A 27621-nucleotide genomic window follows, 5' to 3' on the forward strand; every position below is an offset into this window, starting at 1 on the left:
TTCATACTATGTTATTTAAATAAAACCCATACTGTAACTCCCCTACATACATTTATCAAAATTTGAGCAAGTTGATACTTCTTCATAATTTATGCAAAAGTTAAAGGTTCTGCTGCTGTTTGCACAGTTAATCATCAGCTGAGGTTTTTCATGACAAATTGCTATTTCGCACCTCCTCGCATCTCGGTGGTATCTCACTACCTGAAACGCAGATGATGTATGGCACAACAAAACACACAGCCACTAAGGCACTCACAGAGAGACATGACAGAATAGTCTGTGGATTCCAGTATGTTTAACAAGATTATCTGGGGCAAACTCAATTAATGTGCCATACATACAGACAAGCTAAAACAGATTTTCAGCATGGTCGCTTGTAGAATCTCAAAAATTTTTGTATCATCTGGTTTTTAATTCTGTACAATTTCATGCTGCAGTGACTACACTGAGTTAGGACTAGCAACTTACACAGCACCTTCTGCTAATCACAGTAAGCAGTAATTCTCCTATGGCTGTCGCTACGTAGAAGTATAAGGAACTTATGTGCTGTATATTTTGAAAGTCACCTCTTAAGATCAACATTCTGTAATGGGAGGATCGAGGTTCCAGTCAAGGACATAAACACTTCAGACTACATAGGGTTTCTATCTATGAGGAAGGGAAAGAAAGAAGGGAAGGAAGGGAAAAGGAAAGAAGTGGGGGAGGAAGAGAAGAAAGGAAGGAGGGAAGAAGAACGAAGGATGGGGACACAGGAAGAGTAACAAAAAGGTTGGGCCTTACTTGTATAAATACAGATGTCTCCACTCACCCTGGATGCCTTAAGGAGCTGAGATTTATACAGGGCTAGCAGATTTAACACAGAGCATAAGGAGAGCCATACCTCTGGAAGGAACAGCTAGATGCCAGACACCATGCTCCACTGTGTTTAAAGCAGTACTAATTTCTTAAGCAAAGGCAAATGAATTCCACCCACAGTGCAGTAAAGGGAGAAGAACTGAACTGGAGGGGAGGGGGACAAATAGCAACAGGACCCCAGAGTATCCCACAGTAAAACAAAGAGACACCAACCTATGTCAGAGAAGAAAGGATGCCGTCACCAAAAAGTTAGTCAGAGTCACAGATTTTAAATCTTTAACTGCTTATGCCAGAAGCTCAGAATATTCTATGGCACATGACAGACTAATTGAGACTTCAAGCTTGACTTCACACTGTGTTATAAGTTTATTTGCAGGATTGCCCCAGAAATACTGCAATTTGTATTTTAAGCTTGAAGAGCTCCACACAAGGCAGGCTGTGATTTCCCATTACACCCCGCACTAACAGTGTTATCTAACCACGAGGACTTCACAAATACTTAAACCAAAGCAAATGAGACTCAAAGAGCATTATTCAGTGCTCACAGTTCAGCTTAAAGGAACAAATGCATAAAGAAACACAGCTTTTCCCAAAAGATTTGTTTCTCATATTTAGTCAGCCTACCAATCCCATTATCCAAGTAGGTTTTCTACTTTTCTTCCTCCTAATAGACTGCAGAGGAAGCAAAGCTCTGTAAAAGCTTTTTCATTAACAGAATTGTTTTGCAGATACAACTTCATCAGTCCTACCTGAAAGCAAAAGAACTAATTGCTTGCTGGAATACTTCACTTCAAAAGCAAGACCAACACAAGTAAACAGCACAGTGATTTAGTCATATCTTTGTTACATTTTGAAGCACTGCTGATTTGTTAGGTTTAGAATACTAATACAGGACTAGTTTTAAGTATTGATCCATTAACTTTCATCACATCTTCCTTACAATTGCTAAAATAAACCACAGAGCCAAAAAAAGATTATTTATAGTGGATCAAAAGCTTTATTAGATTAATTTGGGTGTGTTCTTTTAGTTCATTATACCCATGAGGAATGAAATAGACTAATACCACATTCAGTTCAAGGCTTTTGTCCTGACATGCAAAATCTCTGGGAAGGCTCATGGTGTCTGAAGCACTGACTGGCTCCTGTGAGAGGGGGACTGCCCAGGTCAGCCACATAATAGTGTCACAGACAACAGTAAAGCAGAACAGGGAGAAGCAGGAACCCCAGGGGCAGTCATTCTTTACATATTACCCTCAGTTCAAGATGTAACTTCAAAAAACATTCTCACTAACAAGGGACTTAGATGGCTTTCAAAGTACACTGGGACACTGATAACACAGATGCAAACTACAGTAAACTTGTTGATCCTCCACTTAAAAAAAAAGTGTTTACGGGTATATTAATCTTTTGCAATTCATGTGCACTTCATGAACTCCCTCATGCATCCTTCTGTGATTTTATTCCAATTTCATCCCTTGCCAAGTGGAGTTCTAGGTACTTTACAAAATTATGACCACCAACTAAAGCCAAGGAAAACTGACGCTAACTTTTAAACTCCATCACTTTCAGCTACCGGTCAATATAGGGAAAGGACTGAAATACATTTTTTTCTACTTTTGATGTATTTTGCTTTATTTCTTTATGCTGAAAAGCCACTCCACCGAACTGTAGAGAAGGACAACAAAAGAGGGAAAATGCAGCAAGAAACTTGCAGAAAAAAAAAAACAAAAATATGGAAGTGAAATTGCTAAACAAAAATACTGTGAAAATTCAGAATTTGATACAGTTCTTGAACTTTACTTCTACCAGAATAGAGGGATGGAAATGTTTATTCCTCTGAAATAAGCATAAAGGTAAATGTGTTCAATATACAAACAAGAATAATTTCTATCATTTACGTATATACAACGAAATGTGTATCTATCATGTTACTGTAAGAAAAGCATTTTGCAATTTAATTCCAATTTGTATAAAACTTGAGCCAGGCAAACAGTTCGCATCTCTTAAGAGTAAACTTCATGAGGTAATGAATAATTTGCTAGCCATAATGCATATTAAAACATTTATAATTACTGCACTCCAGGATTAGCAACACAAAGAGTAATACACTTCCGCTTTCAAGTACTTGAAATGTATTTTTTTCAGGTTATAGTGTTTCAGTAATTTATACTGCAATAGCATTTCGGAACATTTGATTTGCCATTTATCCAAAAAGACTGCTCTCAGTAAAAGACTTTAATTACTGCAGTACATTTCTCATCTTACACTTTTCTGCCTTACTTTTTGGTAATTCTAAGTACAAATTTATGCATAATGAAGAATAAAATTTTAATAAATTAACCGTCCCGAGGTTTTTTTCATTTTTTTTAAACAGCAGCTAACAACTGCATATAAATATAGCATGCCTATAAATAATTCCTTGTGGAGTTCAGTATCCTCCATCTCCTTTCCCTCCCAATGTCAACAATTTTTTCCACAAGTGACTTCAACAATAGCTGAATTAATCAAGCTTGAGGTTAATTGCTACAAGCTTGAGGGCAATAATCAGGTCCAGAATAAAGTATTTAACACTTCAGTATTCTTCACATTTTGAACTACCTCATCACATACAAAAGAGCTTCCAAAATATAAACCACAACTAATTGTAACTTTCTGAATCATTATTTCGTCACAGGTAAGACATGCGACTACTCCAGTCATCCTGATTAACTGGGTTAAGGCCTCACCAAAAGTAAAACACAGGGTTTCAGTTCAGACTTCTTCCAAATAGGGTAAAGCATACTATTAGACTAAACACAATTGAAAAATCATTTGTTCTCAAATCCAGAGGTAATGGCAATATAGCAATTATGACTTTTTTTGAACGAATCAAATTTTGGTTTTCTTTAATCATGATAGAGTTCTGCTGGTAAAGCATGACAAAGACAATGTTCTTTGAGAATACAAGCTGTACTTTTAAAATTAAACCCATATGTTAGATCAAGCAACTTCTGCATGGCTACCTCAATTACGACCCTACCTGTCTTGTATTTTCTCTGTTTAAGTAGTCGATCCAAAATTTTCTATTTATAACCCACAAATGGCTGCACTACAATCCCTTGATATTTTCAGCAGACATCTTTAAGCAGTTTTCAACAGATGCTATTTTAAATTATTACTCTCTGTTACAAGATTCAGCAATCACAGTCTAAAAGATTAGCAGACATGTAAATGTGTCCCAGTGAAAAAATGCACATGTCCATTTCCGACTTTGGTATTTTATCAGGAATTTAGTTTCTGTAGCCCCTGCAGTATTATCAGACTTAATGGGGCAGCCATAACTACTGCTAGCTTTCTCTCAGAAATTACTTTCTATTCCAAATTTGGAACACAGATGCCCACTACTGATCCTTCAAATATACTATTTTATTAAGAAATAGAAAAAGACACTGAGGACATCATAAAAAGCAACAAAGGTTTGAAATATTAAGAGAGCACTCAACTGTCATAAAGAAAAAAAAGGGCGCCATAACCTTCACCATCATTTAAATTAAGCAAATAAACATTATATTTATCTGGCAAAATGGCAATGTCTTCTCGGCAGTATAATAGCTTTTACTCTCTAGCAGCTAGTTTAAATGGCAGATTAAAAAAAAATAAAAATAAATTATGCAGTTCACTAAGCCAGAAAACAGCTTTAAAGTGAATTATTTGGGGTAAGAATAGAAGTAATGCTTTTGCTACTTGCATTAAAAGCATTGCCATGTGTCTATATTGTAGCTGATATTTATTCCATAGTTAGATAATCCTCCATTAGCTAATTAAATTCAGTTGTGAACTTACTAAACAGCATTTCCCTGACCATTCAGTTATAGTACTTTGAATGATACCCTATTAAATATTAACAGACTTTCCAATGTACTACAGTTTGCAAAACTAAATTAATGGAGTGTCTTGCATTTATACACTCTCCCCTCACTAAGAACTCCTAATTCATTTTGAAAACTTAAATTACAGCATAACTATAATAATTCCTATTCAGAACTAATAATTGCTTCATGGATTTATTCTGTATAGCACTGGACATCCCTAATCCCTTTTCAGCTGCTACGTGTGAGAAAAGAAGTCAAAGACTGCAACAGTGGTCAGAACCTGAAAGGGTTACTCTACAGTTTCATGTACAAATCCAGGCCTCACAATGAACACAGCAATAGTGTTTAAACACAATTTTTGATTGCTATGATACTGGAAAAAAAAGTTTTTAATTGACTTATGCATACGTTGTTAATGCACATCTTTAACACTGAACTGCCTGGCTTTGCTCAATCTCTGTACAAAACTATTTATTCAGAGTTTATGTTTTTTTCTTGAAAATGTAGCAAGAAATCAGAAAATAACACTAAACTTCATTATACCAACATACAAGGCTCATACATATTTTTGTATCTATACATGTATATATACACACATATATATACATACATACACACATACACACACACACACACACACCCCATGATGGATCACTTCCTCGCAAGATTATCCTATCTGTCACTCGTTAAAAGGAACACTGGAAGTTCACAATTAAAGCCTCCCAGGCCCTCCGAATTCCTACTTTCACAATGAAATCATGTCAGCTACTTTGTCAGCGCTGTCACTGTTGTTACTCTACAGCTTCAGCAACTCAAGAGTTAAAAGCACACAGAGAAGTGAACAGAATTCCTGAAATTCAAATTCTATCCTGTTATCATTCATACTGAATTACTACATGAGTTCCTCAGTAGACTAGTGTAATGTGTTCAGATGTGAAATACACATATTCATCTTCTGTCAGTTAAAAAATAAGGAATATTCTTAAATCATGGTAACATTTGCTTGTACATTCCACACAGCAGTAGAGAGAATACATCTTAGTGATCAAAATATTAGTGCTTAGAAGTCAACAGCACCAATTTAAATTCAGGGAAATCCTCCGATTTCTTTCCATTACATTGAAATGTGTATTTTCAACACTTGAAACATGTTAAGACAAAAGCTTATGGTAAATTCTCAGCTATATACCCAAAATACCTAGCAACTGAAATTCATGTACAAACAAAATTTAGCTGTCCTAATACCCGACTGAATATACTCTTCAGTTCTTGCATCCCTAGCAAGTTAATTTGTATGATCATACAAAATAGACTGGGCAACTTGCTTATCTGTGGCTTATAACATGGATTTAAATTTTGTATGGATTGACAAAAAGTACAGCAGAATGTGTAAGAAGTTCAAATTTATCTAATCAATTTTTCAGACAGTGAGGAAAAAAATAAATGGAGAATCGAATTTTTACCTCATCTCCTTTGGAAAGTTAAAAATCAAGGTCACATTAAAAAAGGAGAGATATGAAGAACACCACAACATAGTCCCTTTTGTGTTCATCTTGCCTAATGCACTTCAAACGAAAAACTCATTGCAAAAAAATCAGTTACAGGAAAACATGGCTTGTATGACATACACCTTCAATGGGGTCCAAAGCATAAGAAAATACAAGAATACTTCAGTTTGTATCAGGCAAGTCAAACTCTACTGATGATACATGAGAGGATTCATTTATTTATTCACAACATAATTAGCCTTTGACTTCAAAACAGAAACCCAAAAAATAAAACCAAGTATTCTCTTCTCTTAGAAATTAATTTAATAAAGCCTGTATTTGTAAGCCAGGTACTTAAATCTAGAAAGTACTCAATTTGACAGTTTCTCCAGTAATAATCCACAAAACTCTCAAAGCCTGTGGCCCAACATTAACAAAAGAAAACAAACACCCCCCCCCCAAAAAACCATGAACTACTGAATATTGCTCCTAGTTGTACAAGCTAGCTTTGAAAGCAACCTCATTACGAAAAATAAAATAAAACAAATGCGCTAAGTCTTTATGTTCTGTTTGCATTCCCTCTGTGCCACACCAATGAGTGAGCCATGCTCATCCATGTACAAAGACAGCAAGAAAAAAAATTACTTCCACTTACTTGGTGTTAATTCTGGGTTTCCTTTTAAGTTCATCATCTTTGGAATTGACGGTCCATATATGTCTGCATCAAGCAAACCAACTTCTTTTGTCTGTGTAAGGAACAAATGAATTTGTCAAAACGTGTCTTCTTTAATGAATTACAAGCTGAGCAAAATGTAAAAACTGCCCATACAAATAAAAATATTCTCTTGATTTTAGACATATCACTGTTTCTTTTCTCTCTGAAATGCAATTGAAGCATGAAATATAACAATGTCTCTAGAAGCTGAGCCAGACATCTTCAGAAAATCAATTCACAACACATAGAATCCTCACTTGCACATTTTCTTACTTACAAAGTAGACCACAGCCTTCATATTAAAACATTGTAAACGATGTTCTCTATATTCCATGCAAATTTATGCAGAAATAAAATTTTATCTTTCAAAATGTATCAGATTTTATTGAAAAATAAAAACAAATTATGTTTGTAAATATATTTGAATTAACGCAATTTGAGTTATATTAGTGACCACAAGAGGGAAAAAACGTATTTTTATCTTCTGTTGAAGTGGCCAGCGTAAACATTCTCGGACATTTGCGGACATCTTGAAAATACTGAAATGCAAGCCTGAGAAGCCAATTAAGGAGGCATAACATTTTAATCAAATGCATTAGCACAAAAGAATGCTAAAAATGGGTTTATTCAACTACATATGGTACATTTCAACTACGTAGTCCAGACTTACAGGGTTGATTTCTATGTGCTTTTTTATAGATATATATATACATATTTTGTGGAAACTCAACTGTTTTTCCTACAGATGGCAAGACACACTACCAATTACCAAATTATGCAAATTAAGTAGTAAAGAGCAAGCCCTTTAAAGTGCTGAACATCAAGTTTCTCTATATAAAAAGCTAACTGTATTCATCATTTTGCAAAATTGCAAGTAAGTATGTTTAAGTGCTTGTTTGAAAGGTTAAGGCAGCAATGGGAGCTTTTCCAACAATGCCAAATCAGACTTTCACTGTTAGTGTTTCAAAATGTGTGCTTCACTTTCTGGATGACATTTTTGTAATGTGAAATCATAAATTAAGCCATTCTGTTATCACAGTATTGATAGGAAGGATGGAGAGAAAGATAAATGCTCAGTGATAAGGATCACTTTTTGGTTAGAAGAAAGGTATAAGCAAGTCTTTTAATGCAAGTATGCAGCATCTCTACCTTTGAACAGGATTTCTGAACATTCTGTGGCATCACAACCAGTTTGGGTTTTCTTGTTGGGTTTTTTTTAGTTTGGGGTTTTGCTTTGTTTTGGGGTTGGTTTTCTAGTTTTTTTCAGGGGAGGGGGGGGGAGTGGTGTTTGTTTTTTGGGGGGGGCTGTGTTTGTTCGGTTTGCGCTTTAGCTGGTTGGGTTTTGGGGTTTTTTTTTGTTGTTTGTTTGTTTGTTAACAGAAATACACCTGGATTAAAACCCCAGGTATTCTGCCCACTACTTCCGAACAATTCTAAATTTTAAGTAAGATACTGAAACCAACTCATAGAAGCCTACATATCCCAGAAGCAAGACTGACCCTTTTTACTACAACAGACGTAATAATTTGAGTTTGGAGAGTTTTATGTGGGGGTTGCTTTCTTCTTTTTTTTTTTTTTTCTTCTTCTGTTTTTTCAAGGTGTTGATATTGAACCGTGAAGAAAACCTTAACAGCTGAACAATTTAAAGTGTTAAGTTTACCTAATATAAGCCAAATGCGTCTTCAATTTTACAACCGAGAAGTAAAAACTGCATTACCATATATAAGCTATGTACTTTCGAAAATAAGTTTTTACCACAAAAATCAACCAAATTTGGGTTCAATTATTCAAAATACTTTTTTACAGAAGAGAGTAAAGGATGCGTAATTATATGAATTAATTTAGATTTTTTTAACATTTTTCTTTGTATAACCATATTAAAACTATTACAAAATGTTCAGGAGTTGCTCTGACGAATTATTCTACTTTTTGCCTAGTGTATGAAAACTGCAATTTCAAAAACATTGAAAAGACCCATTTTTGTGTTAGATTTCAAAGATATCAACAACAGTATTAGAGCTTCTTTGTTCTTGTACAAAATGTGTATTTTAACAGATCAGAAAGATTCATGACTCAGTCCTTTATCTGTGCCAGCAGCTAATCAAACCCATCAAAACATCATCTAGGGGCTGTACCACATAATTCCTTCTCAAATGAAAGTAAATATTTGCAGAAAAACCTACATGGTGTTTTAAACATGACTGATACAGTTTCCCTCAATTTTTTGATGGTTTCCCCCCCAGCAAGGATCATTACTACCCACTGACTAACCACAGTGGTCTTACAACTCTACAGTTTTGTTGTCAGCCTGAAGGAACAGAAGATTTAGGATAAGCTAAATTAATTAGATTGAGTTTTTGACCTTCTGGGCATAACCAGATCTTTACCACTACAGGCTGCTTATTCCTAAGAGTCAGCAGGAATGTTATCTACAAGCATACCAAATTTCCTGAAATTAAGAACAATCATAGAATCATAGAATAGTTAGGGTTGGGAAGGACCTCAAGATCATCTAGTTCCAACCCCCCTGCCATAGGCAGGGACACCTCACACTAAACCATCTCACCCAAGGCTTCATCCAACCTAGCCTTGAACGCTGCCAGGGATGGAGCATTCACTACCTCCCTGGGCAACCCATTCCAGTGCCTCACCACCCTAACAGGAAAGAACTTCCTCCTTATATCCAATCTAAACTTCCCCTGTTTAAGTTTTAACCCGTTACCCCTTGTCCTGTCACTACAGTCCCTGACGAAGAGTCCCTCCCCAGCATCCCTATAGGCCCCCTTCAGGTACTGGCAGGCTGCTATGAGGTCTCCATGCAACCTTCTCTTCTCCAGGCTGAACAGCCCCAACTTCCTCAGCCTGTCTTCATACGGGAGGTGCTCCAGTCCCCTGATCATCCTCGTGGCCCTCCTCTGGACTTGTTCCAGCAGTTCCATGTCCTTTTTATGTTGAGGACACCAGAACTGCACACAATACTCCAGGTGAGGTCTCACAAGAGCAGAGTAGAGGGGCAGGATCACCTCCTTCGACCTGCTGGTCATGCTCCTTTTGATGCAGCCCAGGATACAGTTGGCTTTCGGGGCTGTGAGTACACACTGTAATACAGCTTTCTGCTCTGCTTCAACAACATGCTATCCAATGTCTGGCTTCCTTTTCAAGTGTGTATGCACACTGGAGAAAAATATCCCTCAATTACCAAGGGGGAGTTTGCAAATTCAGCTACTACTTCAAACTAAAAAGCTGATCTTTGTTTCAAGTTCATACAATAAACCTGACAGTTTTTCAAAAAAAGGGAAAATAAAAGGAAAAAAATTTTACTCACTTCCTCAAAATTCAGAAAGATGCCCATTTCCCAGAGGCATTGCTTTTGTTTGTGGATGTGCTTCAATAAAACAGTTGTCTTCAAATGGAAAAATAATAGATTCTCCAGTTTCTACAATTCATGTTAACGAAAGCAGAAGTGCTCCTGTAAGCATGGTGCTTTCTACAGGATCATAGGAGAAAACTTTTGGAAACTCTTTAAATCACTAGCAGAACCTCACTAAAGATAGTCTCAGGTACATTTTTTACTTCACCAAGCAACTGAACGTGTTAAGTCAAAAGAGTTCATACTGCCTAAGAATAGCAGCTTATGCAGAAAGCATTGTCCCGATAAGCTAAGATTTTGAGTTTTGATTCTCCTAACTATCCCTGCATTTGCAGTATGTAAGTATCCCTAAAACAGTAGTAACAACGCTTTACTCAAGGTTTAATTATCTTGGAAAAGCATTAATGGCAGCTACCAAGGGATCTTTTAAAACAGGCTCAGCACAGTCCGGATCGTCTCTTACAGCATTTATAATGTTTTAAAACTCCAACAGACAAAATAATTTTCACACACCTGGATGCTACCACATGAAACTGTTAAACAGAATTACCAACACCAGATACTTCACATTCTGAGTAAAGTTTAATTCAGATGTATGACTTATGATACTTAAAAAAACCAAATTAAATGTTAATAGTGTTTTCACCCATATAACCCACACCTCCTATAAATCTGTACATCTTTCAAATTTACTGCTCTATTAAATCAAACCCTAAAAACATGCATAACATCAGACAAGGCACAAAACATCTGAACAGAAGGAAGAGATTACAGGGGATCACAAGCAGGAGCAAAAAGGCAACTGAAAGAAAAAAAGGGGAAAAAAGAAATCTCTAGAATTCCTCTAATGTCCTCTGACATTATTTTGATATGCATATACATCTCACACTGATGCTGAATTGTTTTTTTTCTTAAGTAATACTAGTGTTAGGTAGACAGAAATAGAGCACTCGAAGCACATCCAAGCATGCCTAAATTGCCTGCTTCCAACTGTTTTGCAGGGCACAGCACACACCACTGCTACAGCCATCCTCAGCATTCTGCAGAAAAAGGATTCAGGTGCAACAACTCCACCATCTTCTAATGACTGCATTTTCTCTTTATAAAAATATTTCTATCCTGTGCTATTAAATAAACAGCATTCCATCTTTCCAGCTGGCATAGCTATAACTAAGTTCAAAACAGCTGTTCTCTAGTTAACATCTGCCCTTTTCCTTCCACCTGCCCAGCTGCGGAAAAAACTTTGAATCATCTTCAAGTTTACTACACTTGGAAAATACTTTCTAGAGACCTGTATTTTTGTTGCACTATTGCAAGTTCTGAATAGCTTAAACTGACAATGTAACCATTACCATATGATTTAATTAAATACTTCCATGTTACTGTAAGCTAGTATTATGTTTTTCATACACTAAACTAACACAGGCGGGATCATCATCCTCTTCATACAGTGTAAGATTCTCACCAATATTCCATCAGGCAGCGAGAACACAAAATTGGAAATAAATATAGTACCAACACTCTGTTGGTACTCTCTTGGTCTGTTCAGCTAAAAGTATACTTAAACACTCACGGATGCTCATGTTTGCCTTCTTATCAATCCTTTTAGAGGTTTCCCCTCTCTCTAGCTAAATGCTCTCTTCCCTCCAGGCTAAACTACTGCTAGGATTTGCTCTTTCTGCTGTGCTGGTGCTAGCTGTCATGTTCTCATCTGACCACTGGTGAGCACAAGACCACAAAAAAAAACAAACATATACAGGATAAAGGACCATGGTAAAGAAGTATAACTCCTCTTCATCTTCTACTTTTATATTATGAACCACATCATCCTTTTTACTTCATTACCATTAATTTTCTCAGCAAGATATTGATTTTCTCCATTAGACCTCTCTAAACATTTCTGACAAATATTCAGCGTAAGATACATTTATATAATCACCACATTTCTTACCCCAGTACAAACACAGTAAAGTTTTCATTGCAGTTTAGAAACTTCTCTCACCTACAGTTTTCAGTCACCAGGTACAGATGCTGTATTTACAAGAAAAACAAATGCTTCATCAATAGATAAAGAAGACGTTCTTGCATAAAACCCTTAAAAGATGGGAATCCTACAGCTTCGTCTTGTGCATTGTACAAATCACAGGCATAGGTAACCTCACTAAAAAAAATCCTTTCCTTTAACTTCCCTTGCAAAATTCTTAGCATAATTAAAGTTCAGTTTAGCCTCTGAACTTGGCCACTGCCTTGTGAGCAACAGATCTGCAAGATAGCTGTAACTGGAATTAATGATTTTCAAGTGCTGAGCTTAATTGTAATAAAATCTTTTGGGGAGATAATTAAAATGAAGTTATTGAAGACCATATTAGATACAGTCCCTCTACACTGGCAGAGAGAGGACCTATTAAAAAAAAAAAAAACAGTAAATTTTGCTTCCTTTGCTTTTCCTTATGCAGAACCAAAACTATTCAATTGTTATCGTTTGTATTCTTAGGCAGATGAGTTTTACCATACCTGGTCCTTGTACAGATGACATAGGCCCACGCTAATGACAAAATTATCCATATCCTTCCTCCTGTTGACTATTTCAGCAAACACTTAAGAGTTGTTTGGTCTCTCTAATACACTTTCTTTATGCAGGTTCCCCTTTTTGTCTTTCAGGTAATATTAACTATGAAATCAATTACGTTTTCCAGTAACAGATTTTTCAACCAAATGCAACCAGTTCTATTCATACATCACAAAGGACCTCTATGCACGTAATACTGTGTTCAGGGGAGAATCTGGTGACATTCATTGATTTCTTCCAAGTTGCCAAACGCTTTATTGAGGAACAAGGCTGACAAAAGACTTTATGCCAACATAGAAAGGAAAAAAAAAAAAAAAAAGAATTAGTTCACAGAAAAGCTACTATAAATAGTTGCTACTTAACGTAGCCTACGTTAGCGCTAAACATCCAGAGACTCTGACAGCATTAATTTACTTTTGCTCATCTTCTGTGAGAATTTTTTCCATATTTGGTAGGACATATGTATCCCCACTGGACATTACTGGATATTTTACTTTGAAATAAACTCTGCAGACCCCCAGAATTCCCTGGTGTTCATCCTGGGGGGGGGTAAAGGCACAGGCTAATGACAACATTCCATAGGGTGAAGGATGCCCTACACCAGAAGTGCTCCCAGGATTTAGCACCTGCAGCCCATTCTGAAGACAGAAGAAACAGCTTCGATAAATGAAGGTGCCAGTTATTTTTAAAGCTGGTGATGTTAATCCATCACCAGGACTCTCAATTTACCCTTTTAATGTCATTATAGACTCCGAGCTAATCCCAAACTGCAAGCAGCAACACATAGGACAAAAGAGAACTTAAAATCAGGACAGGCTCTAGGTTCCTCATCTGACATACTGACACACTGAATATCCACCTTTTAATCCCTAATTCTCTAACTCTTTCAGCTGCACACTATTTAAGTGCCTAGCTGTAAATTGGATTAAAGCCAATAATGTACCTCTGCAGTTTCCTAAGTCTGTATCCTAGAAATGTAGACTTGTTTTAAACACTCACTCTTCCCCTGGTTTAAAAGCCTTTTTACTTCATATGAAGATCATCTAATTTTCTGCCAGCTACAGAACTTCTCTGGCACTTTTTCCACAAGAGTCTGCAGTAACTCCTAGTCAGGTTTCTGAATAACCAGACACCAGGAATTCAAGCTCTTCTGGCCTTTCTTGCACATTATGTATCACAGAATCATAGAATGGTTTGGGTTGGCAGGGTCCTTCAAGAGTATCTAGTTCCAACCCCCTGCCAAGGCAAGGACACTTTACACTTGACTAAGTTGCTCAAACCAGGGATGGGGCATCCACAACTTGTCTGGGCAACCTGTTTGAGTGCCTCACCACTCTCACAGGGAAGAATTTCTTCCTATATTTAATCAATATCAACCCTGTTTCAGCTTGAAGCTGTTGCCCCTTGTCCTATCCCTACATGCCCTTGTAAAAAGTCCCTCTCCGGATTTCTTGTCAGCGTCCTTCAGTTACTAGGATGCTGCTGTAAAGTCTCCTCAGAGCCTTCTCTTCTTCCTATTGAAAAATTGAAGACAGCACAATTTTACAAAGAAATTACCAAAATCCAAAACAGAATCCCAAACATTACTACATCTCTGCAAGATGCCTCACCACTTTCACAGCATGCCAAATCATTGTAAACTTGCTCCACCTCTCACATCGGCCTCTGACATCTGCACTAGGTTTTCAATGACTTGGAAGACTCAGGATGCAGGTAATACTGACTCAGGATGGCAGGTACCTACATGCAGTGCTTCAAAAATGTTTTATTTTATTCAAATGAATATATGCTTAATTTGAGGATTTTTTTTTTTTTTTTTAGTGGACTGTGTTTAAAAATATTTCAAATTTTACTTATTTTTTACTTGGAAAACAGTAAGATTTTTCAAGCTTTATTCTCTTATTTTCTCAGCTGATCTAGAAGCTGACCTGTCACTGCAAAATAACCCAAATCAATTCTAACTGGCATCTCCAGCTTTATTGACACTTTTTAGCATTAAGTAACAAGCATACACACCTTATCTATAGCAGTTAAAGTCTTCTGATTCGCTAAGCAACAAAGGTAAAGAAATCAAACCCTAATAATTAGGAAAGCTGCACAGGAGGAGGACAAAACAGGTCAGAACTTGCCTTCCTTCTACAATTATTCAGTGAAGGAGCCCATTATTGCCTAAATTCTTCTATATTTGTTTGTTTCCCCCATATAGAATTTTTTTCCTTACCAGAAAGAAATGTATATACATTGTGAGGTTACCTATTAATGCAGTAATCAAGTATTATCCTGTATACAGTTTAATTGCAAGAACTAAATATTTGGAAAAAGCTGGAATGTAAGGAAAATAGGCTGAGTGGATTTTGAGTAGCTTCAAAATTAACATGTGTTGTTTGATTAAATATGCAGTTTGAAATAATGAAAACTGATTTTATTACCACAACAGTGAATTTACACAAAGACTCTGCTCACAACTACATAATGCCTATGCTGTAACTTAGTATGTATTAGCGAGAAACCTCTTAACCGTGTATGCATATACTAGGTTGATAACCCACACGAGTTTTCTGCTTCAAAAATAAAAACAAACCCTGCGTTGTGACATTTTGACTGTGATACTGTTTGCATGAGTGTTTTTCATGTAGCTAATCATCAACTTTCTCCAGCGTTATTTACATCACAAGACAATGTGTTTGGCCTTTCAGTGCCTGAGGTTAAACGAAACGCCAGGGGGAGAAGCACCCTGCTCGGCCTCCCGAACTCCCTCTGCTGCCAGCCTGCCCTGCCCGCCTGCGTGCGGACACAGACATGGATGGTCTTCCACTTGAAATACTATGTTGCTCAGCAACCAGTGGGTTTGCTTGCTAAAACAAAGGCCACTCCCTAAGACAACTCATACTTGTATTTCAAACTTTGTATTTCAAATATTGGTCCTCGTCAGCTTGACCCAGCAATCCCCTGACAAAGGGTTAGGCTGGAAGAGTTACCACTGATGCATTTAATCACGTCCCCCACTACTGCACACAGAAGCCACTTGCTTACACCTACATGCTAATTTTTCCTTATGGTATTCTTTGCTCCTCTGTCCTTTGCAACATAAAAACCATTTCATCCGATAGGGAAAAATGTAAATCTTCCTGGAAAGAAAAGGAGAGTCAAAGGAAATCTTACTGGGGAGCTTGCCTAACAGTGACAGCACAAGCATGCAGCCTCCCAACTGGATTTGTGCCATCCTTAGTCATGCACAGCTGGTGTTTGCTCACTAAAATACTCTGTTCATAAACAAGCAATCTCTATCCTATTATTGCTGCCATCTATTAATTCAGCTTGTTTCTACTATAATAAATTGTCTCTGGCCAGGCAGCTTTCATAAATAGTCATTCTAGTCTGAATATGAATCGTCCTGGCATGAAACCCAAAAATTCTTCCCAAGTGCTCCTAGGGGAGCTGCTAGTACATCAAAAGAATGAAAAGAATCAGCTGTCAAACTACGCAAGCAATTACAAACAGGACACAAGGGTAAAACTTTAAGTTAACACAAAAAGAACACTGTATAGATTTATACATCTTGGTAAAGGCCCAAGAGCTTACACAATTCTTAACTAATCCATCTACAACAGGTAACCTGGGGTACCAAAACCCTAATATTCCAGAAAGGGATAAGACACTGCCCTCTAATGCAGACTTGCTTCCCTGGCGCTGCATAAAAAAAACCCAAAAAACAAACAAACAAAAAAACAAACAAAAAACCAAAACAAAAAAAACCCCACAAAACTCCCCCCAAAAACTACTTCGTCTTGGACGTGGTATACAGGCATCTAAATGAAATCCTGTCTTGAATTATTTATTCTGTAACCATGAGGCAAAAATATGCCAAACAGACTGAGCACCAGCATGCAAGACTTGAACTCCTGAATTCTAATCACAGCTCTGCCAACAACACTGTATGCCAATGACAATGTCCAAGGCTCTGTCGATGCCTTAATAATTTAAACAATCTGTATAACTGGAAAAGCTTTCACATGAAAAAAAGTGAAAAAAGAAACCTATCTACATAAACAGTGGGGTTTTTTTTTTGTTTTTTAACTATATTAAGTAGACTTTTAAGAGAAAATGGAAGGAAGCTTTCATTTATCAAGAGGACAAAATATTCCTTATGCTTTGACTGTTAATCTTCTTCCTTCATATGACATTATCAAACAACAATACAATGTCACAGCTGCTACTGAAAGCAACAAGAATCTATTCTAATCCACTCTCCTCTGAAAACATATTCCTCAGATCTCCCTCACTAGAAAACATTGTTCTCAATAGCCTGTGACCTGTAATCTTTGAAAAAGAACACCTGAAAGATCAGAAGACAGCATTATTTTAAAGTCCTTTAGCTCTGGTATACTACTTGCTTTGAAAATCTAGTTACAAACATTGAACTTGTAACAGAAAGAGACTGTATCTAATGAAGGAAGCACAGATCTGTATTGTCATGGTGACCTACCTTTCTTCACAAGCCCTTTCATTCCTCCTTCAAGCAGTACATCAAGAACTGGTTTCTATAAATCTGTATTTGCCTTATAAGAGACATAAGGACTGTAATGAAGCTGCAGGAGGCTGCTGATGTTCTAATCTATCAACAGCAACATTACTGCTTCCTCAGAAAGGGTGAACTTACAGTAGCAATGAAGGGAAGGGAAACCACATGAAGCTGATGCACAATCAGTAGTTATTAGAAGTAAAATTAGGAGGTCCATTGCTGCATATCTGAGATCAATGAAATTCACTGTAAACTTCAGCAGAAGGCATCAATGGACTCTGGAAAACAACCACTTTCTTTATTTCACCACAAGAAAACCAAACATTGCAATGATCCCTACAACTCAGAGCACTGGACAATCCCAACCTGGACCAAGGTCACAAGATACTACTTTCATACCCCTGATTCACAAAACTAGTGAGCCAAAATCAATGGGAGTATGCAAATAAACACACCAGCAAATTGAAGCCCAAAGATTAAACATAAACATGATGTCCTCAACATAAAAAGGACATGGAACTGTTGGAACAAGTCCAGAGGAGGGCCACGAGGATGATCAGGGAACTGGAGCACCTCTCATATGAAGAGAGGCTGAGAAAGTTGGGGCTGTTCAGCCTGGAGAAGAGAAGGCTGCATGGAGACCTCACAGCAGCCTTCCAGTACCTGAAGGGGGCCTATAGGGATGCTGGGGAGGGACTCCTTATCAGGGACTGTAGTGACAGGACAAAGGGTAATGGGTTAAAACTTAATCAGGGGAAGTTTAGATTGGAGATAAGGAGGAATTTCTTTCCTGTTAGGGTGGTGAGGCACTGGAATGGGTTGCCCAGGGAGGTTGTGAGTGCTCCATCCCTGGCAGTGTTCAAGGCCAGGATGGACGAAGCCTCGGGTGGGATGGTTTAGTGTGAGGTGTCCCTGCCCATGGTGGCGGGGTTGGAACTACATGATCTTGAGGTCCTTTCCAACCCTAACTATTCTATGATTCTATGTATGTCATCATTATGTTTATATATATATTAATGCATGAACAAACATAGAGTTAAGTTTATTCAATCCACCTTAATTTTGTATTGTCTAACTATACAATGCACAACTGCACCAAGGCAGCAGCTTGCTAGCTTGTGACCATCAGCGCATGCAAGTCACAGCTATGTCATCAATTTCAGCTGCTCTTCACTGATTAACATCCTCCAGATGCTGGCCTTCAATTTTATACCACTACATAATCATAACATCAGAAATGACTAGCTTATTCTGTGTTTATTTAACTTCACTGGCTTAATTTAATTTAAAATTATTTCTCAGTCCCTGATTTTCCAAATAGCTCCGGCAACAACCTCTTCAATCACTCTAGACTATGGTCTCTCTCATTTGTGTGCTTTACAAGTGTTTCAATGGGCTACTGAAGCTGTGTATCACATTATTATGTTTAAAGACAGATACTTGACTCCTAACAAAGGGCAGAATCCCAAAATTTGTGTATGTCAGAATTACTGAGAGATGCTTTATCTAAACATAAACAAAGCACAAAACTGGATGTTTGAAAAGTATCTGGCACAATTCTAAAAACAAACTGGTACAGAAAGTTATGTGCAATTAGTTGACATGGTTTCCATGGAACTACTCAATGACCCTGCCACAATAACAGATCACATTGCAGGATCACATTCATTCTGTAAAAGTATTACAGCAAATACCATGTCTTAAAGTAAATTAGAAGGAACCATTCAAGCAGTTTTGCTTTTCAAGATGATAGATTTTTCTCTGAAATCAAATTACTCCAGCAGCCTATTTAAAACACAGAATTAAAAACTGTGAAATATCAGATCAGATGTTATTACAAACAGTATATATTTCATATAACAGCTTTAAACACTCTCTTTTCAAGTATAACTGAGTTTATGGACTTTTTTTTTAAACCTATTATAAAATTCCTAGAGCAAGTGTGCAGATCTCATATAAACCTCACTCCCTCTACCTGTTTACTCATCTTTTGCAAGAAGAAAAAGATGCTACCTTTAAAGTACTTGAGGATACCTTCTATTTAATTAATGCTTTACAAGTACAAAATATGCATTATATACTACACCCTTACATAGAAAATGAAGCTTGCTTCCAAGTTTACCTCTGTGGCAATAAATGTACACAATGGCACTACTCCCAGTTTACAGCAGTGCGTGGACAGAACAAAGAGCTGTTGTTTTTACACTTGAATGATTCCCACTGTCCATTTATAGTCCAAATAACAGTTTGAACAATACCAAACTGGCCAACAATATTTTGTCCCTCAAATAATGTATTTCCAAGCTTTAGGGAAGATACAAAGCTCTTTTTTCCTCTCAGCTGTTTATTTATAAAGTTTATTTACACATTAATTTCTCCAGAAAAAGTGAATCTTTAGAGCTGTAAAAAATGTTTTAGATATCATCCAGCACTTACTCATATTTTTTCCAACTCAGTGCTCTGAAGTGATGGAGTTTAATTATTTATTATGTGTGTCCAACCTGCACAAACATCCTCTACTATGTCTACACAGCCTTGCAGAATTGCAGTTGAACTTAGAGATACACAAGGGAAAGGACACAGACAAACCTAGATGAAGGATGAGAGCTACTAAGTCATTCATGGTACTGATAAAATAAAAACAAATAATCTCAAAGGTCCATGAAAAACATGCAAAGAAATTTAACTGTCAGAGTAAATACTAACATTTAATGTATGTGACTGCCCCCAGCAGTAACCATTTTAATTATGACACACATGCTTGTTTCACATTAATTAGATGTTCACCTACCGGATCATTTGCTGCTAGGGCGAGGGCTATATTTACTGCAAGAAAGAGGAAAAAAATAATTAGGTGCAAGAAAATTTGATTCCTAAGTATTATCATTGCTACCAATGTTATCACCACTAACAAGATAAAATATAAATACATCATACTTACTTAATCACTGCATTCATCATCTCGGCTCTTAGCTGCTTCCAACTCTGCAATATTGCTAGTTTAAGTGGCAGCAGCACCTACATCTCAGTCCATGTTTGCTAACAGGCTAACATACCTAAACTCATCTGCAACAATTTTCAAATTCTGAGTTTCTAGAGTACACTGAAAAATAAAAATATAATCTAATTATAATCTAATAATATAATATATTTTGCCAAAGGATAACATTAGGAAACAAAATTTTGAGGTACCCACTGGACTCTTGAAAAGTGGACACTATAAAATAACCCTACAAACCTTCGCCACCGCCTCTAGTGAACTTTCTTAAACTAGAAATTAGGTAAGTATTGATCTAAACTATCAAAGTACAATGACCAGAAACATGATCATACCCCTTTTTTTGATTTCTTGTGACATATTAAACATGGATATTTTCTGGAATAACATGTAATGCTTTTCACTTGATTTTTATGTCAGAAAACAAAATCTCATTTACCCTGACAGCGTCTGTAACAATTAAAGAAACAGAAAAACAGGGTGAAGCAATTAAAAAGACTGTGAGTTTGAGTACAGCTTTTAAATTTCCACCAATACTTAACTCCCATAACTAAAAAACACACAGAAAAAATGCTATCTTTTAATGGCTCAGGAGCTTCAGTTATGTTGGAAGACCTCTTATTAAGCTTCAGTATAACCAAACAGTAATTGTTGTAATCCAAGCAGTAACATGTTTTAAAAGAAGGGAAAAAAAAAACCAAACCCAAACAAAAAAACAAACTGCAGAACACAACAGAAAATACACCACCACACACACAACTCTTTCTCAGGTAACATCTTCTGTATTCTTTACACATTGCTGTGTATCAGTTCGCAGAGCCTTTTAAGAAAGGCAAACTGAGTCAGCCTTGTTCTATGGAAGAGTATGAAGGTGCTGAGAACAAGCTAGGGAGCCAGATTCCCATCTTAAAAAACCTGGTATTCAGAAAGGTAAGTTCCTTTAAACAAAATGGTGAGACGGTTAACAAAGAAAATCTCCCTAAGAGGCACACAGCCTCTGTTAACTCCTAAGCTGAGAAAGCATATAGATTTTATTCTTCAGCTTGCTATTTAAACAGATGCTTGATTAAGCATTCCCTGAACTGATCAGTGGAAAATTAATCCTCTGAAACTTGGAGACTGATCTACAAATCCTAGATTAATGAGAAAAACCAGCAAAACAACAATAAATAAAAAAAGAAAAAAATCAACTGCAGCTTATGTCTGAAGAGGCACAAAGGAAGCAAGCTGTTCCACACGCTGTCTTAAAACCACTTTCTGCATCCAACGTCTTCCTATAAGATTACCATGGGTGAAAATTACAGTACGATCCACAATATTTCTTCAATAAAAGATATCTGATTATCAAAGGGAAAACTGAGATACAGCAGGAATAATTTAGTGGGAAAACCTGAAGTTTTTAGCTGGATATCTAGCTGGACACCTCATCATCTCTGTTGAATCCCACCTGATTCTTGCACTCTTGTTGTCTTTGTATTACCACCAGTTCCAAGAAGGTGCAGAGATACAATATAGGACCTAACCTGACCTTGACACGCTTGTGAGGTGGACTGATGCCAACCTCATGAAGTTTAACCACGACAAGTGCAAGGTCCTACACCTCGGTTGGAGCAATCCCAGGCACAGCTACAGATTGGGCACAGAAGAGATTCAGAGCAGCCGTGCGGAGAAGGACTTGGGGGTGTTGGTCGATGAGAAACTTAACATGAGCCAGCTTCAGTGTGCGCTCGCAGCCCAGAAAGCCAACCGTATCCTGGGCTGCATCAAAAGGAGCGTGACCAGCAGGTCGAAAGAGGTGATCCTGCCCCTCTACTCTGCTCTCATGAGACCTCACCTGGAGTATTGTGTGCAGTTCTGGTGTCCTCAACATAAAAAGGACATGGAACTGTTGGAACAAGTCCAGAGGAGGGCCACGAGGATGATCAGGGGACTGGAGCACCTCCCGTATGAAGACAGGCTGAGGAAGTTGGGGCTGTTCAGCCTGGAGAAGAGAAGGCTGCGTGGAGACCTCATAGCAGCCTTCCAGTACCTGAAGGGGGCCTATAGGGATGCTGGGGAGGGACTCTTCGTCAGGGACTGTAGTGATTGGACAAGGGGTAACAGGTTAAAAAGGACAAGGGGTAACAGGTTCAAAAGGACAAGTGGTAAGAGGTTAAAACTTAAACAGGGGAAGTTTAGATTGGATCTAAGGAAGAAGTTCTTTACTGTAAGGATGGTGAGGCACTGGAATGGGTTGCCCAGGGAAGCTGTCAATGCTCCAGCCCTGGCGGTGTTCAAGGCCAGGTTGGACAGAGCCTTGGGTGGCATGGTTTAGTGTGAGGTGTTCCTGCCCGTGGCAGAGGGGTTGAAACTAGATGATCTTAAGATCCTTTCCAACCCTAACTATTCTATGATTCTATGATTCTATGTTGGCCCTAACAAGTAAGCTCCCATAACCAGGAGTCCAGAAAAGCAGAGCAGATACATTCTGGAAGTTCAATACGATTTTATTTTTTTTAATTATTTTTTAAACCTTCACAGCAATCCCCAAGAAAAGTCGGCATCTCCAGCCATGCTAAGCCAGCCAGCCAGTATCAAAAACGATGCACAAAGAGATCTCTTGAAATCAGTACAAGTCTGAGAAGGTTGGGTTTTTTTTCAGTTTGGGTCTTGTAACTTCCAAATCCAAACTGGCTTAGGAACAGCACACTTGAATTCTCAGAACACTGAACTAACAATACAAATAAAACTTCTTGGCCCAAAATCAGACATGTAGAGAGGCTGCTGAATGTGTGTCTACATCTGTGACATGGTTAATCTGCATCATCGGTAAGATACCTATAACTAAGATGAACTCTCTGAAAGATAACTTTCAACACTTACATCTTATTGTAAGTGGATATTAGAAATAGAGTATCTGGTTTATGACTTTTTATATTTTATTTTTTTTTAACAAGTAAGGAAAGAAAAGAACCATGAACTAACAGTACCAGCACTTCTGCCAAAGCCTGGACTTGTTCCTGGGTTGGTCAGCCAAACAGGTGGATTTGAGCCTCTACCTTGAAAAAGTGAGTTTCAGTAAGAGCACATCCTACATGCAGAATAAAAGCATGAAAGAGAAAAAATAAATAAATATAACACAGTTAATATTGCTGGGGGAACATAAACAATAAGCAAACAAAACAAAACAAAAAAAGAAACAACCCACATTTGGCCAGACGGAGTAAATACAACAGAAACTTCACAGGAAAGACACAGGTAACAAACATACTAACACACTAGGCAAACAAAAAACAACAAAAAAGCCAACCAAAGTATTTAAACATGCATTAAATATTCTTCTAATAATTGACTACATTGATTTCAGAAGACCCAAAAATGCTAGAAGCAACAGAGAATACAATATGAAAGTTAAATGCAGTAATCACTCATCAGGTTAAAGAATCGCCCTGACAAACCTGACCAGAATGCATACCCACCTGTCCTGAAATGGAGACCCAGAGCAACTGAAACATAAACATAAATGCACTGAAGGAAAGAATAAGAAGAGCCTTGGCAGTCCTGAGAGATGCAGAAAATAAGATTGATTATATTTTCTGTGATGATTTAGGAACTAGATGTGCACCTGTCCCTCCTTTTTTTTCAAGTCCTGCTCTCAAAATGAGTCAGCAGAGTTGCCACCAAGTATGTTTCCCACAATCCTCCATTACAAAGAACATCATTCTAAGTACATCATTCAGCAGTGATGCTATGCGATGCTTTTTGCTAATGAGTGATTTGGTCTTCAGTTGCTCATCTGAACCATGTAATATATTCTCATTTTAATAAACAGGAATCTAGACTTGTTCTCAGTATTACAAATGAATACTCTCAGTAACATAAGGCTGTCCAAAACCAGTAACATTTGAATGTTTCATTTACATTTCAACACTCTTATTTAATGCCTGTTGAACCCCAATTTTTTATTTTTAAATGCATTGTTATGAACTCCCATATCAATGATACACATCATACTTTATGTACAAATTACAGATACGCACAAATTACACGCAGACGCCAGTTAGCAGAACTTAAATTAGCACATCTGTTTGCAGACACAAGAAGTATAATCTGAATTTACTGTTCAAATTACATTCATTTTGTAAATTGTTGGTTTACAAACAGATATTTGGTATTTTCAGTAACCTGAAACAACCACCGTATTAATTATAACCATCAACAAAAAGGTGCGTTATTAAGAAATGCAAGTCTTTACTGTTTTGCATAGTTTTGTTCAGGTACATGTATCCTATGAATACGATAGTATTTATGTCTATCCTATGTACAGAAAGAAATAATTTCCGCATTGTTTTTTAAGTACAGTTACTCTTACTATGGATATGTTTGCTGTTCTAGTATTTTTTTCTTTTTTAGAAAGTCCTTTTCAAGCACGGCTGAAGTACAGACCAAAAAATAGAGAAATTAATAGCTGTATCAGTGTGTTAATCACAGCAAATGGAGATGAACAGTAGATAATATTCAACTAAAGAAAGACTCTTTTCCAATCTACATGCTAAGGAAGAGCTTTTTACACAAATTTCTAACTTTACAGAGATATTTTCAAACAGGTTTACCTTCAGTGTCATCTTTAAATTCAAGCAAATTTCTGAAGTACCAGTAACCCGTGTACTATCTTGCTCTATTACCTAGGAACTGCACAGTTAGAGAAAAACTGATTCAGCATCTAAAGGTGGGGCTGAGAGAGGAGTTTAAGGTGCTTCACAAAGCTCTGATCAGTTTGTGTGATTTATAACCACTGCTTCACCTTTTGTTTATGAAATACATACAGAAGTAGTTGAGAAGATTGGACAGAGACCCGATTTTGAAACCTAAATATCAGTATTCCCTACAGAGCACATGACTCTGCCAACATAGCACAGAGGAGCACTCTACAGGCACACCTATATTGCTAGGGAAGAAGGAAGAGTATCACTGCACTGGCATATGATCCCCTCCACCTGAGCTTACATCACCTCTTAAGAAAGCTAGCTGTCCTGGGACAGCACTGAACTATTATGAAGATACTGCTTCAAAGCTGTCTGCTCAATTTGCATCTCATTTAAAGTCAATACCTTTGTACCCAGACAGATTCTCAATGGCTGCAATGGGACTTAACACAGGTGAAGGGCTGTGTTAGTGGGACTCAATTCCAAAGGAATTGGCAAGCGCTCAAATATTCCTTACAAAGTATTACAGAATGTTCAAAGTAAACAAACAAATCTTACCTGCTGTTGTTGATTTTCCAACTCCCCCTTTTCCAGAAGCCAAGACCACCACCTGCTTAACTCCTTCTATGGGCTTCTGTTTCGGCAGCCCGCGTGACAGGATCCGGGCACGTTTGTCCCTTAGAGCCTCATCCCTGGAGCCTGAGGACTAACAAAACCAGAAACCAAGTGAATACACGAATGCACCACCCCGCAGTTCTCGCTGAGAAAGCTGACGGGGAAGAACCCACCTGCACGCTCAGAAATTTTCACTACAGGTCCAAAACCACGCAGTTTCTCTCAAATGCAGCCTGCTTCACAGGCAGGCAAGATGGGTGGAATGGGGGCTGCTTAAAAATCACCCCAGCAGGCATTTTCTTTAGAAAAACAGTTAAATATGATCTTAACACTTATAAATAAATAGATAAATAAATAAATAATGATGGCTTGTGTTAAAACAAAACGCCCCGTAAAAAGTTGGAATCTTTAAAAAACAGGCTAGACCTAGCTGTCCTTTTACGTTACAGTTGCTTCAAGCACGACTCTCAGATCTGACAACGAAGGAAGAGGAGCCCTGGGTGCTGAGCCGCCGATGGAGCCCAGGCAGCTCTCCAGAAAGCTGTCCCTCCCAGGCAGGGTCAGAGGCATCTGTGCGAGTGCCGGTTCGCTGCAGCAAGTCCCCCGAGCCGTTATTTCAGAAGAGGCACACGACAGCTCTTCCGCACCCTGCGGGCACTCCGCAGGACAGGAGTTTCCACCGATGCCGGCAGCATCCCACCCGCTACCGGGTGGCGCAGCTCTACCACCACCACAGAACTGACCCGGGTCCAGGCAAAAACCAGGCGGACTCGCTCCCCTCCCCGGTCCCGTCATTTCCCTCGCAGACCGCCCCGCGCCACTACCGCTGTAGCGGCCGTACCTCCACAGCACGGAGCAGCTGCTGAACCGCCCGCGCCACGGCACACCACGACAGGGTATCCCGAGCGCATCTGGGCCGCAACTGCCCTCCTGCCTCCTGGGCCCCCGGGGGTCCCGCTCAAGCCCACGGACAGCCCGACCCTTCGCCACCGGCAGGCAGGGCCATCCCGCTCCCCTCCCTCCGGGCGCGGACCCGGCGCACGGCGCAGAGCTCACGCTTCACTCACCGCGGAGCCGGCAAGCTGAGCGGTGCGAGCGGCGGGCCCGCAGCCTGGGTCACGCCGCGGCGTGGCTGGAGCCCTCCCGCCGCTGAAGGGGAAGCTGGCAGCGCGCAGCGCCCAGCGCCAAGCGGGAGTCCCCATGCCCACCGCCGGCCCGCCCCGGCGCGCTGAGATGGCGCCGTCTCGCCGCGCCTCGGCCCGCCCCTTGAGCCGGGCCGCGCTTCTGTCAGCTCGGCCGCTGCCCTGCGCCCCGCTGTGGGGCCGAGCGGCCACATCAGTCTCCGGGGTGGAGGAGACCTTGCTGGAGATGGAGGATTTTGTGCTGAGAGAACGGGTGCGGCTGGGGACCTCGGTGGAAACCGGCGCCTTCCCGAGCTGAGTGCCGAGCGGTGGCACTGTAAAACAGCCGCAGCACGAGAAAGCAGCTCCCTGCCGCTGTCTGTAGGAAAACTGGGCCCCAGGGCAAAACACCGGGTGACCATACGTATTACAAAGCGGTGAGGCGTTATTCCTCACAGTGTTGCACTTGTCCCCGCTGGCTGTCGTTCCCCTTTTCTCTGCGGCACTCCTTCAGCTGGTGAGTGCCTTCTGAATTCTCCTCTTTACCCGCACAATGGGTGGCCAAGAACTTGTTCCTTTATGTGTTCATTCTCTGCAAATACATATATACAATTTCATCATTTGGGGCATTAATTAAAACAACAAAGAGACCTGTAGCTGGGACAGATGCCACCTGATTTGTTTTCTTGTTTGGTTTTCTTTGTTTGTTGGGTTTTTTAATACTAATACTGAAGCACTAATTGTTCTGGTTATAGTTTTGGTTTTCCAGCCATTTTACACCCACTCCATGGAAGTTTCATCAAAGCCACGTTTCTGTTCTTGTGTGAAATTTA

At 38.8% G+C, this 27621-nt stretch overlaps 1 protein-coding gene across 2 annotated transcripts in view; it reads right to left on the reverse strand.

Annotated features, from left to right (window-relative positions):
- The window catches only part of NUBPL (NUBP iron-sulfur cluster assembly factor, mitochondrial), an 89553-nt gene extending 62320 nt beyond the window's left edge, over nt 1-27233 (reverse strand). Inside the window, exons 1-4 of one of the 2 annotated variants that reach the window (XM_065686416.1) lie at nt 26735-27233; nt 25611-25758; nt 20161-20195; nt 6849-6939 (exon numbers count right to left, since the gene is read on the reverse strand). In XM_065686416.1, the coding sequence (XP_065542488.1) occupies nt 6849-6939; nt 20161-20195; nt 25611-25758; nt 26735-26869 (409 nt within the window). In that variant the 5' untranslated portion in view covers nt 26870-27233. Of the gene's footprint in view, nt 1-6848; nt 6940-20160; nt 20196-25610; nt 25759-26734 lie in introns of those variants that run through there. The other variant, XM_065686417.1, reaches the window with a different exon arrangement.
- Between the last annotated feature and the right edge of the window lie 388 nt (nt 27234-27621).

The sequence above is a fragment of the Lathamus discolor genome, chromosome 6, assembly GCF_037157495.1.
Source record: "Lathamus discolor isolate bLatDis1 chromosome 6, bLatDis1.hap1, whole genome shotgun sequence".
NCBI classification, from domain to species: domain Eukaryota; kingdom Metazoa; phylum Chordata; class Aves; order Psittaciformes; family Psittacidae; genus Lathamus; species Lathamus discolor.